General features: G+C 39.6%; 1 protein-coding gene and 1 long non-coding RNA gene across 2 annotated transcripts; one reads left to right on the top strand and one right to left on the bottom strand.

Annotated features, from left to right (window-relative positions):
• RSAD1 (radical S-adenosyl methionine domain containing 1) lies at positions 1-10111 on the bottom strand. The gene is made up of 9 exons (XM_072403339.1): positions 9925-10111; positions 7859-7992; positions 6784-6988; positions 5987-6352; positions 5304-5367; positions 4246-4393; positions 3153-3207; positions 1545-1648; positions 1-226 (listed from the first exon to the last, which is right to left on the bottom strand). The coding sequence occupies exons 1-9, from the start codon at positions 10054-10056 to the stop codon at positions 106-108; spliced, it is 1329 nt and encodes a 442-aa protein (XP_072259440.1). The 5' UTR covers positions 10057-10111; the 3' UTR covers positions 1-105.
• Positions 10112-12831: 2720 nt separating this feature from the next.
• Positions 12832-18145, top strand: LOC140325489 (uncharacterized). The gene is made up of 3 exons (XR_011919686.1): positions 12832-12930; positions 15278-15331; positions 17768-18145. It is a non-coding gene; the product is annotated as an uncharacterized lncRNA (long non-coding RNA).
• The last annotated feature ends 378 nt before the right edge of the window (positions 18146-18523 follow it).

Here is an 18523-nt window from a genome sequence, read left to right as displayed (position 1 = left end):
TTTTACAAAATTAAATATATTTATTAAAGCATGACTAAATTATATTACAATTTCAGATAAAAGAAGAATTATTCTTGGGCAGCTGTGACTTCAGTCCCGGTCCATCTAGGGTGATCCCTGAGGTTTACTTTTCATTTGCCGATTCCAGGAATCTTCAAGTTGGGATAAAAGCGGCAACAGAAGACCATCGAGGACAGCCAGGCCCTTCCAGGAGCAGCGCAGGCCACTGTAAGTTCAATGGGATAATATATATTATTACGGCTGGAATGAACCGCTCACCATCACTCCTATACAGTGTCCTATGGGTAGAAGCTGCATGTAGCATCACCCCCGAGGCAGGGGTTCACGGAAGAAGCAGTAGCCACACCGCAACCTCACCGCCAGTCTGAATATAGCCTTGCTGCAGCCAGGGGATATAATGAACACTGGGCAGTACATGGGATGACATACCGCACCTTGTGCCTCTGTACAATACGATATCAGTGCCAAAGAAGCAACCACCAGACCTAGCCCCTTATGAGCCTAGTTACAGAAAACAAGCGGCAGATTGTAGGTAGGTAGGACTGCATGAAAGCTGCTGCATGCAAAATAAATAACTCACATTGGCGGGAGCCAGGCTGATGACCTGATTTTCTATACTGTATATAAGAAATACAGTTAAGTCATCACCCCACCCACCAGTCTGTGATTGGACAGTGAATAAGCAGTGGAAGATTGATGAACTCTTCACTCTTTCCTCCTGTAACACTGAACCTCTTACTTTTCCCAGTATGACAAAGTGCCAGATTTGTGGTCAATATATTAAGTGGAAATTTTAAAATAAAAAAGTAAAAGTACCATGACAAGGGGTAAGGGTAGTTTCAGAAAAAACCCAAAATGTGCCTTGAAACTTGATAGACACTTGTATAAAAAAGCTGACCTCCAACCTTATCTAAAGTCTCTCCTGTACTGAAATTGTATATTTCACTGCACACTGTGAGCTTCTTTAAATGTGCATTAGATGCTGCAGCAAGTCAAACAGAGCTACTTTATTTTCTTGCTGGAGGAAGTCCAGCATCATCTAGCATTACCCTCCCCAGGCTGACTGCCCTCGCTCGCACTTTCAATTACTGGATTTTATTTCTGGTAATAGTTACCTAATGCTGAGAACTACCTAGAGTAGTCTGCATGCAAATACAGCTTGCCTAGAAATGCCCCCTCTCTCCAGACTGACATCCACCCACTATGGCATTTGCAGAGCCCCTGCCAGGAGCCAACCCACTGCTTGCAACAAGGCTAGGGTCCTAATATACTGCAGCAGGGTGCTGTGATTTCAGGAAGCTACTTACAGCACCTTGCTAGCCCCTCCCACCAGCCAGATTTGCCTACCTTGCACAGAGAAGCAGATAGACCCGGTGATGACATTACTGGATTTAAAAATAAGGTATGTAAAAAAACATTTAAAAATGTCATCAGCATATTGATAGACAGGGACAGGAAAGGCGAAATAGGAGCAAATCACTGAGCACAAAAATAGGCCAAGTGCCCCTAGGAATCTTCCTTACTTTTGATCCAATATCAGAAGCTTGTCCTTTAGCAGGTCCCTTAAATCCTGCGATGTATCAAACAAGTCTTGTAAGCTGAGTGCAGAGCTAAGTGTTTGCCATCGCTGTAATAAGAACAAATAGAATGTTACATTGGAACATAAAGCACTACAGATATTTCCATGCAATGGCATCAACATAGGTAGGTAATAAAGGCGATCCTGAACAATGGCCTTCTCCTATTTGCTCCTTTTTAGTCTGGTATAGAATTGAAAGTATTGAGATATATATATATATATATATATATATATATATATATAATATTAATATAAACTAGTACTTATATAGCGCCAACATATTATGCAGCGCTTCACAAAGTGTATAGTCTTGTCACTAACTGGGGTTCACAACGAAACCTTCCTCTGTCTGTGGTGCCCTTAGGCATTGTTCTCGGTTCTCCTGTAAATTATAGAATACCTTCTCCCAACAATATGGAGATGAGATGACAATGCTGCTTCTCCATAGATACACTACAGTGAGTGATTATTGTTTTTGAACAGTTAGTGTGCTACTTGCAGTACCACCATAATATTAAAAATAAAAGGCAAAAAAAAAGTCATTTGTAAGGACTAATAAGCTACAATATATAAAGTATTGGTTCCTGAGATATATAATATATAAACTGTAAACCACCAGCCTGCTCACGATATCATTTACAGTTTCTATGTGAAAAGTTGTCCCGGTGGTAGCTTGTATCACAGGCCACCCCACAGGCTCATCAAAAGTGTCACCGGCAGCCATTTGTTCCCTCTGTCTATTCTTAATTACAGAAAATCAATTATGACCATCATTTGCACCATCAATTGCCTTGCAATGGCTGTAGTTTTCAATTAAACTGGGCATTTCTGAGGGAATATCAGCTTTCTGTGTTTTTCCCATTTTAAATGCTCATCAGAGCAAGAGGTTGGAAAAATCCTCTAATGGGGACATATCTCTGGCATTACTTTTTTGTTCAATTTCCTGTTTAATCTTTAGGACAGGAAATCAAGAGAAATTTCTGTATTATAGTGCAGAAATAACAAGAAATAACCTGATAGGGGTTTTAACCCTTTCTTACTTATATTATATTTGGCTGGGCATACACTTTAAGGGCCCAATTAAAGTTACAACCCAAATCCTGAAGATAAAATGAAAATGCCAGAAAACTGTGGGTGTCACTTCTCAGCAAGAATTGTTAATTGGACTCTATGGGGGGGGGGGGGGGGGGTTGCCGTACCAATGTAGAGAGACCACTGCTTTGACACAACACACAATGGTCCTCTATGCTGCTTACAAGCTTTTTCTGCAGAGGTTGGAGGTTAATGTGCCAAAAAAGGAAACTTTTTTGTTGAACCCCTATTTTATTTTTAGCATTTAGGCTTTAAAGTACAGGTTTACCTTTTGCAAAACCAAAATTAACATCACCTACCTTTCCTATGTCTCCAGAACTAATCTGCAACAAATCCTTTGAGCTCACCTCATAGATTTTGAACCATACTTTCCCCAACAATCCAAAAACATATTTTATATGCTGCACCATAGGATCATTTGTTTTCTCTTAGTTACCTCCTACGTCTAAAACAATCTCACCTCATGGGATATCCCAGTATCCATTCGTAAACCCAGAATTAACATTTCTGATAACCTAAAAAGTAAAGATTGAAAAAAAAGTTGGGTTAATGAATTGCAACAACAGCAAGCAGCCACGGGACTCATGGGGGTCGATTTATAAAGCAGAGAATCTGACATTCCTTGAAACATTCACTGGTGGAGAATCAATAACTTGTGTTGAAACAGATGGACCTGGAAGATTCTTCACCATGAAATGCTTCAGTAAATCTCAGGTTCAGTCTAATAAATACACCCCATGCAGTCCATGTTAATTAAAAGACCCAGAGCTGCTTCCATTATGGTCGTATCAATAAAAGACAAATACAAAATTTGACTTTAACCTAAATACATAACAAAATAACTCGTATCCCTGTCTGGTTTATATATAAATTCCCTGTGTAATTTGTATTCTGAAACTGCCATATGTGCACCGGGTGAGCCCCTAGGTGACCCTTGTTAAAGGTAAAAATATATGTATCCATTTTTCTTAATCTTGCTATATTCTTGCTATATACTGAATAGTTATCAAAAATCTGCTTACGCTTCAATTATAGAAAAAGGACCTTGGGCCTCTTTTAAGAGAGGAACATGATGACCTTGGCTAAATTATGGCCTGTGGTTTCCTAAACGCCCAGGGTAGGGGGAGCAAGCATGTTATCTTAAAGGAAACAGTTTGCAGCTGGGCAGTTTGTCACATCTTAAGGAGGAACAGGACTCAAGGCTGAATGAAACAACAACAACCGCAGTACTGACAAGGGATATTAATCATGTTTGCTGATATGTAACGTTCCTATACAATACTATATGTTTTGTTCTGTATAAATATGGGAGCTTCTATGCTGAATGTCAGACTTCTCCTTCAGTGTGCCCTGAGCACGTGTTAACTGATTGTGAGAATCTCCATGCATGAATAAAGAAACTTTGCTTCACTGAACACAAGGGACTCCTGATGCTTCGTGAATAAGGCTATTGCCTTCCACACCCTTTAACCCTTTTAACTGGTTAGGAACTTTACAAAACATATACTGAGATGGAGTAACATGTCAATGGATGGATATCAATGGATACTAACATGTCAAAGTCACTTTGCTGTATCACTTTCCGAGTGCCATGCCCATTGCTCATCACCTCCTTCATCCAAGGTTCTGGTTCCAAGGTCTGTATACGTGCTTCTCTCCTTTTTCCTCCAGTTGCCCGAGGTACAAACCGCCCATGTGCACCTACAAAACAGAACAGAAAATATGAGACTTTTAATTCAATAATGCCTTTGATTTAAGATATCAGTGGGCCAAACTTTGTGGACTGAATATTCAAGGGTATGTCAACTGAGGGCCAAATCTGCTTAACAAAGCAAAGTAGCTGCCTATAATATTTAAACCCAAAGAAATATACAAAATAAATATTTCCATAAATCTTGGACCTCATTCAGTTTAAAGAACAAGTAAACTGCGTCTATCCACTGCACCCCATGCATGTAAGCTGTCATGGAGCTGTCAGGAGTATCAGTAACTTCTGGCAAGTGTTGAAGGCATGAGGAATGTTGGCTTTGTTTGCAGGACACCAGCAGCCCAAATTTTAAAAATTGGGGTCCCACAGCTACTCTTTTGGGGGAGGATGAAAGCTTATGGGTCACATATTGTGAAACACAACAGAACTATAATGCTATAAGACAGGGAATACTGGGGAAAAACGTGCAAAGTCTCTTCTACCAAAAAGGTTTTCCTTTTGTCCTCTAGCAACTTTTTTATTCTCTGTACTCTGTAAGCAGCCTGTGCTCTACAGTGACACTCCTGAACCATGACGGACATCTGTAAAATGTCATGAGAGGAGACTTGGCAGGGATGAAATAACCTCTGCGGATATGCACGGGAGCTGCACTATCAATGGACATCATTGGCCAAAGGAAAAGCATAATGGAAGAGATGGTGGTACTGGGGAGCAGACCTGTGAAAGACAGCTTGATTGTACAGCACACTTGTAAGTTAAGTGTTCTATAATGTGCAATTATGCTCCATAATGCTGCTGTGCAAATTAAAACCCACCTCACAATTTTGTTTTATTTGCCCACCCCCTGTGCATCCTGCCTGGTGCACAGAACAGATTAGACCCCCTATGTATAAACAGGCTCACCTGGTCCTACTCCAATATACTGCTTTCCCAACCAGTATGACATATTATGTGTGCTGACTGCACCCTGCAATGGAAACAGAAAATACAACTTATAAGAAAAATTCAAGCAATAAAGCAATTTATATTTTAATATACATCATGCCAGCTTCTGTGCATTTTAAAGCTCTTGACTCGTCCTCCATTCTCTTGTCTATTAGAACACTTTATCTTGCAGATGGTGGATTCTTTGGCAGCAGAGAGCCAACCTATGTATTATGGCACTGCTCTCTGCAGAATTATTTTAGGGCAGGAGGTGGAAATGGTTGAATTGCCAACAATATTGGCACCCTCACATTTATGTCAGAAAATGCAACACTTCTCAAGTTGCAAGTTGTTGCAATTACAAATGCTTTGGTATTGTCATGTTTATTTCTTATGTTGGCACTGAAAGAACACAAAAGAGAAAAAAAAACGAGATATTGCACACAAAACATCAAAAATAGCCAGGACAAAATTGTCACCCTCAACTTTACATCTTTTTATTCTCTTCTGGAATTTTGGACCAATCTTCCTTTGCCTCACCAGGGGAGAAGTAAGCAGTAATAGCACCACAGCCTCACCGCCCATCTAATACAAACCTCAGCTGCGTGCACACATACAAATCATTACCAGCACAGATTAATAAAAAAGTAAATCATACTCACATTCTTGGCAAAATTTGACACCTCATAGTGGCGGAATCCTGCCTGCCCCAGAATCTGCCTGGCATCATCGTACATCTGGGCAGTCAGCTCTTGATCGGGAAAGGCAAGTTGCCCCTTCTCTTTCAGTTTGAACAGCGCAGTGCCCCTTTCCAAAGTCAGCTGGTACAAAGACACATGATTGTCACACTGATCCAAAAGCCTCTCCAAGGTGCTGTGCCACGCTGCCAGGCTTTGCCCTGGAAGTCCGAACATCACGTCCACAGAGGTGCAGCCAGGGAAGAGCTTACATGCCTCCTTTAATGTGTCCAGTGCTTCTGCAGCTGTGTGGGTTCTGCCAAGGAGCTGCAGGTCGCCATCATCCAGGGACTGGAGAAGCAATTAATGACAATTAGAAGAAGCAGCTCCAGCAAACTTTTCACCACCAACCCAATATCTATGTGTGGTAGGGAAACCAACTTCTCATTAAACGATTTGGAGTAATAGTATATCATTCTCATGCTACCATTTTATCTACACCTTCCCGTGAGAGTAAACCAAGAATTGGCACCATGCAACTGATTTTTCCCTGGTCAATCGAGGCTGCAGAAGGTGGATCTTGACTAAGCTGGCTGTGCTGCCTGACAAGACCGTTTGGATCACAAAACTGCCTGAGATGTTAAAAACACTTCAGCAGATAAAACAATCCACACAGTTGTATTTTAAGGACACATCGAGCTATCTGCTAAGTTCCATTTTTATTTACAGTGTTACCACATACAAAATAATAAATGCATCTATAATTTGTTTTTTAACAGTACCTGTAATCCTACAGACAGACGGGTGACCCCAGCATCTCTGAACTGCTGCAATTTGCTTCTCCTGGATGAGGTAGGATTGGCTTCCAAAGTGATTTCAGCATTGTGTGGTAAGTGGGCATATTTGGATATCACATCCAATACAGCAGCGATGGTATGGGGACTGGCGAGACTTGGTGTGCCACCACCGAAGAATACTGAAGGAACTCTGAAGTCCAAATAAAAAATAATGAAAACAGTGTCAGTACATGTGTGCTAAATAAGGACAGAAGTCATGTATATTATAAACAAAAAAGTAATAATAATAAAAGGAGTAACAGATAGAACCCTGGTAGAGAGTCAAGTCCACCAGAGACTCCTTTCCATGCTCCAAAATTGCCCCAAGTCTTCTTTTGCTGCTGATTATTATGTATAACAGTGGTTGCCAATCTTTTCAATGCTGCGGACCACTAAAATTACCGGCTCCTGACCGTGCATGCGCAGGGAGCCGGGTGCCACTCGCCCATAGTGACATCATGGTGACATAACCCTGCCCACTCTCCCATCGCGGATCTGAGCCTGCAATGTCCGGAGACACAGCCTGCCCACTTCCCCGAGCCTGGGATCTGTTCGGGGCACATGGTCCGGCCTCTGGCCGTGCACAGGGATCCTTCTCCTGACCCCGCTCGGAGCTGCGGACTACCAACATTTTCTCGTGGATCAGACCACCCGTTGGCAACTGCGGATGTAAAAGACCTCTCTCATCTCCAGCCAGCCAAAAGATTTTCCTATTGATATGAATGCAAGAAATATTTGAGGACCTATTTAGATATGTAAGTTGTGGTATGTTGCATCATTTTAAATGGCACTCCAATGCACTAAAGATCCATACCTGCTTTGTAAGGAGATTCCTCCTGAACACCACACTAATATACTGTGAGCTATGGATATAATAATTATAGCCGGGGCTCCCTAAGAACTGAAAGTTATTTCAAGGGTTCCCTTATGGTTAAAAAAAAGTTGAGAAAGGCTGCCTTAGATAGTAATGTTTTTTACCTAAATCCAGTGATCTGGGTGACTCTGGTCTCAAAGATCTCACCTGTGGACTTGGCTGAGCTGGATCAAGGTGGAAGCTTCTTGCAGCAGACACGCTCTGATGGCGCCTTCATTGTCAGACTGGGCAATGTACTTGTTGAAGTTACAGTACGTACAGCGTTTCTCACAGTACGGCCACTGCAAATAGAGCAAAGAAGACACGAGTTCATTAAATAAATCAGACATACAGTTATTATACTGAGCTGGGTACTGATGTGTCTGCCGGATGGACCTACAGAGCTCGGCGGGAGACACAGACACCCAACCAATGTAAAGATTTGGCTGGCGGGTTAGCTCTTCTTATTTGTATTCTTAGCTGCTTTAAAGAGCATCATCCTAACCTAAGATGGAATCTTTGCACCCCCTCCCATAGTCACCCACTAACTTTTTCATCTGAAAAGAACAAAAGTAACAATCATATTTTACTATCATCTAACAAACTATTTTACCATGGGAGAGCCCTTGAGATAACTTTTAAGTGTTTAGGGCAGCGGTCGCCAACCTTTCAGACCTCACAAACCACTAAAATCATAACTTTAAATCCCACAAACCATTAATATGAATTTTTTTACAAAGATAAATACATTTCTAGAATAATGATCTTCCTAATGGTGCTGACAAGGATTGTGGCGGCTATGATTCATTGATCAGCCCACGGTTAAGTGAAGTATTACTACTGTTACTAGTTCTATTATCTTTAATATTACTGATGAAATGCAAAATATTTGTTTGCTTTTTCTTATCCATTTTCGGTTTATTTGGGTTTCCAGTTGAATCTAAGATCAAACAAGAAATGATAGTTATTAAAGTCAAACTATTTGATGCCATTAAATACCATGTTTCCCTGATAAGGCATCCCCATCAAATAAGCCACCCCCCGATTTTTGCTCAAACAATTAAAATAAAGCACCCCCCGCAAATAAGACATCCTCCGATACCTGATACTGTGTGTCTCTGTGTGACTCCTCGATGCTGGCTGCAGTGCAGAGTGAAACAAAGTAATTTCAAAGGACAAGCAAGCTGCTGATCCCTGCCCTAACAGAGTCTGTTACCCCGCGAGTCAGTGATCAGAAGGGGACAATCAATGGAACATGATGGCACATGAGTGATTTTCAACAATAAATGTGTACTGTAGCCTTCTTTATGGAAAAATAAGACATCCCCCTGAAATAAGACCTAGGGCATATTTTGGCATTTCAAAAAATATAAGACAGTGCCTTATTATAGGGGAAACAGGGTATAACAGTTATAGAAAATACACAGTTAAGGTCATACTTACCTAAAACACCATCTGAGAAATAAACATTTATTTCTATAAGATTTATTATATTAATTTTGTTTTATTATTAATAAAACATAAAAATTGCACATAATGTCCAAATTTTTCTGTGGACCACCAGTTGGAGACCGCTGGTTTAGGGAACGTTTCTATAATTATTATATCCACAGCTCACAGTATATTGGTTTAGTGGTCAGTGGGAAGAATGTCACCCTTACAGATAGCCATAAAGATGATTGGTGTCACTTATACTGACCTAAATCACAAATTCCTCATTAAGGAACCCTCAGCAACCTCTGGAGGAACCTTGGTTGAGAAACCTTGTCCTAACACGTCGCTAGTCATCAGAAGTCACCATCTATTCCAAGAAAGATTTGTGTAGAATGCAAAATCTTGTGAGCTAACAATCCATTTATTGCAAGACTTCAGCTGCAGGAAACCAAACAACACCGACATCACATTTAAAGAAAGTGAAGTAGATATAAAACTCTTCTTTTCGCCTACTTGGAAAAGGTGATTTGGGGAGGGGATGTTTGCTTTTAGAATGCCCACTTTAACTATTGGTTTACAAACCATGTACTTTTTTATTTGCACCATATTTGCATTGTAATCTCTGCACTTAAAATCACTATCACCTGTTTGCCTTTGTTTTATGATTGGAAGCAATCTGCAAATGAACATTGCAAATGACCCATCAGCTGATCACACGCCTATATATGAACAACATGGAGCCATATCTAAAGAATCCCACATAGTGATCTGCTGCAGCATAGTGACCCCATATAACTTACATGTACATAGATAGCAGCTTCCTCTCTTTCCTCTGTCCTGCAGATCTGTGCACTGTGCACCCCTTGCCTGGGGATCAGGAAGCAGTTTTTAGCAAATGCCAAAGGCACTGCCAGCACCCTGGATCGAAGCATGCCCTGGATCACGTGATCATGGTCCCTGGAAGTCCTCGTGCAGCTGAATCCATTCTGGTTACATTGTATCACCTTCCGGGGTTTTTCCATTGCGACCCAGCGCTCCATCTAGTGGACAGTCCGAGTAACAACTTCTTCATACACAACCCAGGCAGTTCACAGAGGGCAAGAAAGAGGGGTAATAAGTTGGTGGAGTCACATCTGAAAAACAAAATGAATATTATTAGCATTAATGCATTTATTTATTTATTTATTTTTACAAATTAATTTTTATTAAATTAGACTACATTATTGACATATGATTATGGTAGGGACATTAGATTGTGAGCTCCTTTGAGGGACAGCGCTGCATAATATGATGGTGCTATATAAATACTGTATAATAATAATAACTTTATCAAGATGTCAGGATACCATGAAAATTACCTAATCCAATAGCAAGTAGCATTGGTGCATTTATAAAAGCAGCGCAAAACAATTGTCAGGCACAGCATAAAATCAATAAAATGATTGGCACTGGCTGACTTAGGTTAGGTCTCTTTGTGTTTGTATATGATCCGAGTATTTATAAATGGGAAAATGGAGTCTATTGATAAAACAGTGACCCTGACTAAAACATTCCCTGGATCATCCAGATCCTTGTGGTTCAATGGTAGGAATTGATTCCCCACCAGGGAATGTTTCAGTGAATGTCAGATACACTGGTTTATAAATAGAGTCTGAGATTTATGAGGAATTACCAAGAAGCAGGGCAATTGTGGCAAAATGGTGGTCAGCAGCAGGCATATTATGGCTACCAATATCAGCGATTATTGCATGCCATGTAAAATAAAATAACAACAAATGGACAATTTGATTCTATTAACCTGTACCACTAAACAAAGATCAATGACTTATTCATTTATATAACATTGCCATCTTTTATATTTTACTTAGCGTGAGCTGTGCTACAACCCCTGCCAGTATATGATAATATCTTATAATAAATACCCTGAACTATGGAGGATTGTTATAAAATGCTGAGCACATCAGCCAGTATCCTCCACTGCTATTTGTTCCTGACAATATTATACAGTGATGATCAACAATATCCAACTAATGGGGCTTTTAAGACCTAACATGTGGTGGCAATATTGGACATTTAGTGTTCTTTTGGAAAGACATTTAATTATGACAGATTTATGATTTAGTGGTAGTTACACAATATAGAAAACAACCCCTCCGAAGCTCCAATAGGCCCGGCCGCATCACAAATTACAAACAATCATTTGTTCAGAACAACAATATAGTGGAACTTTTTAGGCCAAATCATCGATTTCAAAATCACATAAAGAGAATTTCTTTTAAATTTGCTTTATTTTCAAAAATATACACATCTCTAAAACAGCACACTAAAAACAAGGCAAGCACCAAACTAGATCTCCTTCTGGAACCTCTTAGAAAAGAAGTGTTTCAATTTTTCGACGCGTTTGCAGAAGCTAAGTCTGCTTCCTCAGGAAAAAGAGATATGTGCATATATGGCGCCAATTGCCAGCCATCAGTCCTCCTCTCATAGATGGCTATATAAAGGAACAGCAAGAACGGAGAGGAAACAGGGGATGCCATATATTGATGGTCACAGTATTACATTTCATCCTGGCTTACAATTTTCTATATGAATTTACACTCCACTGCTTCCGTTGAGAAGATATACTTCCCTGAGTGAGTGGTATCACCTGTTTCCTCTGTTTTCCTGCTGTTAATTTATATAGCCATCTATGAGAGGAGGACTGTTAGCTGGCAGTTGGCACCATATATGCACATATCTCTTTTTCCTGAGGAAGCGGACTTGGCTGCTGCGAAACGCGTCGAAAAATGTAAACACTTCTTTTCTAGTTTCCAGAAGGTGATCTAATTTGGTGCTTGCCTTGTTTTCAGTGTGCTAAGTTAGAGATGTATGTCTTTTTAAAGATATTTTTGATAATAAAGCAATTTTACAGAAATTTTTCTTATATGATGTTTAAATGGATAATTTGGCCTAAAAAGTCCCACTAATTGGTTGTTCTGAGCCCATGATTGTTTGTATTTAGTGGTAGTTGATATGCAACTGATCTAATTTACTATGTTGAAAGCATATATTATACATTATTATCCATTGAAAGCTATTCTCTAAAATATATAATTTCTCCATGTTGCTGTCCCTTGGAACATTCTATGTGAGAAGTATCCCGGGTCTGCTTGCATTCAGGACATCTAAGTTGTATATTAGACTTAGGTACAACCTTTGAAATGTTATATTTATGTGTAAAAATATTGTGATATTGGGAAATTCATAGTTTTTTTATATGATTACATATCTAAGTTCCGCAAAACGCGTAGAAAATTGGGATTACTCCATTAACGGGAATCCTAAAGGAGATCAATATTGATGTACACTGTTTATAAATTTGCTTTTATTTTGCTTTTTAATGATAATAAATAAAGTTCTTAATGTTATGTTAACAAGTATCTACAATATGGTTTTTTGGTCTCATTAGTTGGGTATTCACCGTATGTGCGATTTGCCGGTTTAAGGGATGTGGCCATGCTAATTTAGGCTACAGGTGGTGTTAATTATTTTATATGTAAATATTATTTATCGTCCCTATGTGCAATGCATTGCAGTTTTTGTATACATAAAGTCGTCATACTTTGTCGTATTGTTCATCAGGACCTCACAAAGGCACCAAATCAGAAGCATGGCATTTCTAGAGAAAGGAAGAGCCCCCACTGATTGTGTGTCAATGTGTCACTGGAGTTTCCAAAGAGAAGTTAGATTGAGTATATAAGAGAGGAACAAACAAAGAACAAACACTTTCACAGAAAATGCGATGAAGAGCAGAGACATAGAGGAAGGTAAGATGCCAAACGCAGCTAATTTATTCTGTGGTTAGGAGGAAAGACCAAGAATGAATAGCAAAGTCCCAGGCAGCCAAGCAGTATCAGACCAACTCCAGCCTTGGGTCTATTTATACGTGTTATTTCTTATAAGTAACTTTTACTGCAACAATCGTGATCTGGAGCAGACATTCCCAACCAGGGTTCCTCCAGAGGTTGCTGGGGGCTTCTCAAACTGTGACTGATCGACCTCTTATTTGATCGGGGGGCCAACGCCATTTTAACAGTTGCATGACTATAATAAGTATTATTATCAGCACAAACATATTATGCATGGTCATTTCAATAACTGTACCTCAAAGGGGCTCACAATCTAATGTCCCTACATCAGTCATTACCACAGTCTAAAGATAACTTTTTGAGGGGAAGCCATTTAACCTAACTGCATGGTTTTTGAGATATGGGAGGAAATCCACACAGACACAAGGAGAACATACAAACTTCTTGCAGAGTCCTGGCTGGGATTATAATGTATTTAAGTAGTATTCTAGCCACCACTGTTGGGGCCATTCTTTCCACTGGTTATCAATTTAAGAGGCTTTTTTTTTCTTTGATTCACAAAACAATGGTATCAGTATTGGTTCCCAGAATTTATTTTAAGGGTTCCTCAGGGGTAGAAAGGTAGGAAAAAGCCCATCTAGAAGCTGCTGTGTTCCACAGATTGCCCATTGGAATAATTTGGTACTGCTCCACATTTGGGTTGGATCAGCATCTTCCAAATGCCATGTAGTCTTCTAGATTAAAAGTTGCAGCATGGTGGCTCAGGGGTTAGCACTCTGGCCTTTGCAGCACTAAGTCCCAGGTTTGAGCCCCACCCAGGACATTATCTGCATGGAGTTTGCAGGTTCTCCCTGTGTTTGTGTGGGTTTCATCCCAAAAACAAGCAGTTAGGTTAATTGGCTTCTCCCTAACAATTGACCTTAGACTACAATAATCACATATGACTATGGTAGGGACATTAGATTGTGAGTCTTTTGAGGGACAGTTCGCAACATGACTATGGACTTTGTACAGCGCTGTGTAATATGATGGCGCTATATAAATACTGTGTAATAATAATTAAAGGTCCTAAAGTGTCCTGTTCCTAGACACCCTGCTTTTATAAAGAGCTCCAGTAGCTACAGAACCTTCATCACCTGACCAGCTTCCGGACATGTCAGATGCCAGCATTGCCCACCAACATCATTGGTTTCACCCCACCAGCCTCCACAGGGTGGTAGGATGGCAAAGATTTGTCTTCCAGTAAAGTTCTTCAAGAGAGCAAAGATGGTGGACCAGGTCCTCATCTTTTAGATAAAACTCTCTTATACGTAATGTTAGAGACTTTTTGCTGCTAGTTTTTATATATCAAATCTAAAAATAGAAATCGATGGTCTGCATGCAAAACCAGATCAAGGCAAAATGGTGACCACCAAGGTGTGTCAGTAGCCGGGGGTGCAAAATGCTCCAGGACCTGCAACCTATGGTGCCAAAGTAGTGCCCAGTTCATAGGACAGGGACACACCAAGGCTTTTTTAGCATGCATGCCCATTGACTTTGTCCCAGCATCATCTTCATTGTAAAAATTTCCTGAAGGAAGATAGTAGCTCCCTTGAAACCACACAGAGATTTGAAGTCCTATTAAGTCTGTGTTTCATTGACTGACTACAAAAGCCCGAAATTAGATTTACAAGGCACGTTCAATAACAGCGTTTGGAATTCTCCACTAAAGACCATTGAGCAGGGAAAATTTCTGATAAACATCGGGCCGGAGTCTATCCCTCTCACATACTTGTAAGTTCCGCTATGATTAGGATGGGGTTGGTGGTTCTGTGTTTTGGCGCTGGGCCAGCTTGACTGTGGAGTAGATAATTGCTGCCAGTTAAAGGGTGGTACTGAGAAAATATAGGAAAATAAAATACTTTTTTTTCAATAAAGAAAATAGAACATTTTTTGCATTCTGAGAGTTCCAGCTGAAAGTTGCTTTGGCTTGTAAAGCATTACATAAGATTTTTTTTTTTAAATAGAAAAGTTTTTAAACTCTGCTTCTTGTGCTAGCTGCCTGGCCACCATTAACATATGTGGGATGCCCATCACATGAAAAAACGTGAACGTGCATTCACTTTTTCTGGGAGTGTTCCATACGACAACTTCTTTATAATGCAATGTACTAACAAGGTGCATTGGGGTGCCATATAGAATAAATGACTCCACATTGCACAACACATGGGCCCATAATGTCTTTGTCGATTATTGTAAAACTGACATAGAATTGTTGATTATCAGCTATTTGTATTATTGACTGATGCAATCTTTGTTCCTCCAGAAAACCCCCACTTTCTTATTTATGGTGACAAGAAAGACAAAGGAATTTTTACTAGTATGTTATTATTTTTCTTATTTATTTTTTAATGTTATTATATAGGATTATGCCTAATGTATGCCCAGTTTATAGAATAAAATTCAACATTTCAGTATGTCAAAATCTATTAGAGAAAATGGTGAGACCATGGGGAATAGGACTGGCCCCATGCATATGTTTTACATAGATCACCGGATTCCATTGAAGAATTTATATAATTGTTCTAATATACATAATTTATGCTTTTTATATGTATACTTGTCCTTCCTAAATTTCTATTTCTATATTATTATTATTACACAGCATTTATATAGCGCCAACATATTACACAGCGCTGTACTGTCCATAGTCATGTCACTAGCTATCCCTCAAAGAAGCATGAATCTAACATTAATAACATTAATAATATTAATAATCTAACATTCTAACATTAGACATTATGTCTTTTAGACAAAGGGATGGATCTAACCTGTCATATCCAACCAGTTTTAACTCACTGCCAACATCCTCTTTCATATATCCACCTTACAAAAAAATGTATTGATTATTATTATATTAACTTTTTTAAATTATTATTATTATCTTATGGGACTTTTAGGGCAGTATACATAACACCATACATATACATAAACGTTTAATTAACAATATATCTTAATTTAAAATCTCCACATGGGAAAGCAAATTAAAAAGTAGCTACCTTATTTCAATCAATTACATGCAAATTTCTAGCTGAGTAGCCAGGCATAGTGCTTGATATAACAGATGGTAACCTAAGTTTGCAAAGTTTGTTAATGTAACAATCTTGTATGGCCCGACTCGTTTCCTTGATTGATTCTGCTTCATCAGGGAAGGGTTACCAAAAAAGTAGATAGGTACAATGTATTATAACAAAGAAATACAGAACAAATCAGTGATTTTAATATATACATGTAACAATATAATCAAAATTAAATACAAGAAATACATGCCATCAGAAGGTAAAGCTGCGTACACACCTGCAATTTTTCTCGTTGGAAAGGATCTTTCACGATCCTTTCCAACGAGAAAAGACTGCACGATGCATGAACGATGCTGTACATACAGCACCGTTCATGCTCTATGGAGAGGGGAGGGGGAGAGCGACGGAGCGGCACCCTGCTGCGCGCTCTCCCCTTCCCTTTCATTAGGATCGGTCGTCGTCCATCGTCCATGGATCCGCCAGGACGGTCGTCGGACGATGGACGACGACCGACTGTACACACGGCAGATTTTCGCCCGATAATTGGCCGATACCGATTATCGGGCGAGAAAAATTTGCCGTGTGTACGCAGCTTAAGTAATAGTGCAACTTGACCTGGCAAAGGATCAGCACAAGAGAAGGTACTACTTGTTCTAGCCTGTTTGCATACTCATCTGCACTGGTGGCCTTCCTTGTCTCTTGTTCTGATCCTTTGCCAGGTCAAGTTGCACCATTACTTACCTTCCTAATATTTTTTGTAAGGTGGATTATGTATTTTAGACTATACCATAGTCATATGTCCTTTATTACAGTCTAACGTACCATCTGTTCTATCTCAATAATACTTTTACTGTTCTTTCAATGTAGTTTGTCATTGGTGCCATGGAGGTATTTTCTGTTTTGTTTCATTCAACCTAAATAATTTTGGAAATTGGACTCTTGACGGTGATAATTTTTGGTAAAATGTTGGGCTGAGTAGACAATTTGGTCAAAGGGAGTGCAGAGGGGAAGCCCTGTGGTATTTCCATTTAACTACTTATAGCATATACAAGGCTAGGAACCCTCTTCCCGTACTCCGTGCATGAACAGCCAATCACAAAGCACTAGCTCTGTGACATCGGAAGAAGAGGAATGATTTACATACTCCTCATACTAATATTTTTTTGTTCAAGTTTGATGGTAGAATAGCAAAGATGAATAATGTGTTGCTGGTGAACGAAGCACAGATTTGCTGATGTCAGTTCATAGCAGTTAAAAGGGATAAAAGCAGACTTGCAATGCATGCTCTGGTAGTATTGGTCTCCTGTATCCCCTAAAGTGCTTGGGGGTTCATCCCACTGACCCCTATGCCACTACTATGCTTTGTCATCATGAAATGAGGAGGCATCTGTACTACATCCAAATATTTCAATGCCTTTATTGCCCAAAAGCTATGAATTAAGATTTCCACATTGCAGTGCACTCATGTAATAACTAGGGATCACAAACTGCTCGAAGCAAACGGCTAATGTTTAGTAAAGCGCTGACTCAGCATTAAATTCTAGCCTGCTAAATGTAAGAAGCGTAATGTGCATTTGAAGATAACCCTGATACTTTTTGTTCCCCATTCCATGTCTGGTGCCATGGACTCACCAATCAAAGCCTTAGTGGCAAAAATCTTTGGATAATGATAACTTTGAGTCAATTGTTAAATGATTTGTGAGCAAAAAAATTAAAATCATGATTTTCTTTTGCAGATCAAGGTGGATGGAAGATGTAATTTTCCATCTACTTCCATGGGTAGATCACCTCTGTGAAAACAGCAGCAATTTAGTTCCATAAGCAGCTGAAAGACATCATAGAGGGCCGGTTCATGGATGGGTGTCACCCACATGCCTAAAAATCATGGTTGGAAACGTCTACTTCTGCGTTCCCGTGAAACATAAAAGAAGAGAGGATAAACAAAAGCAAATAAAAATATCAAAAGAGAATGTTATTTTGTATTCTTTTATGTTGAATTTACAACTTTATTTATCAGTGTTTTCCTAAAATGCTCTACCATGTCGTGTTTTAATTTGTTCTTTGTACTGTTCTACTTTGCATCATCATGCTCAAATAAAACAATTCTAAAAAGATTCTGTTGTCTGTGTATTATAGTAAAATGAAATATGTGTCCAGGAAGGAATGGATGGGCCAGACACGCTATCACTTTTTGCAGGCCAGGGCTCTGGAGCACCCGGCTAATAATAAGGGAGCGTCTGTATTAGAGACGTGGAGAGTTGCACCCTGAGGCCAGTTGGCTTGGATGCACAGACTGGGTGCAGCCTGTATACCAGGAGGGGTCCCCCAAAATTTAGGCTTGTGGGACCAATAGAGAGCGAGAAGGCTAATTACCGTATTTTTTGCCGTATAAGACGCACTTTTTCTTCTCCAAAACTGGGGGGGAAAAGTTGGTGCGTCTTATACGACAAATGTGTTATAATATAATTATAATATTATACTCACCCGATACC

This window comes from Pyxicephalus adspersus, chromosome 3 (assembly GCF_032062135.1).
Source record: "Pyxicephalus adspersus chromosome 3, UCB_Pads_2.0, whole genome shotgun sequence".
Taxonomy (NCBI): Eukaryota; Metazoa; Chordata; class Amphibia; order Anura; family Pyxicephalidae; genus Pyxicephalus; species Pyxicephalus adspersus.
The sequence above is the reverse complement of the archived record's forward strand: the minus strand, read 5'-3'. Positions and strand labels throughout refer to the sequence as shown.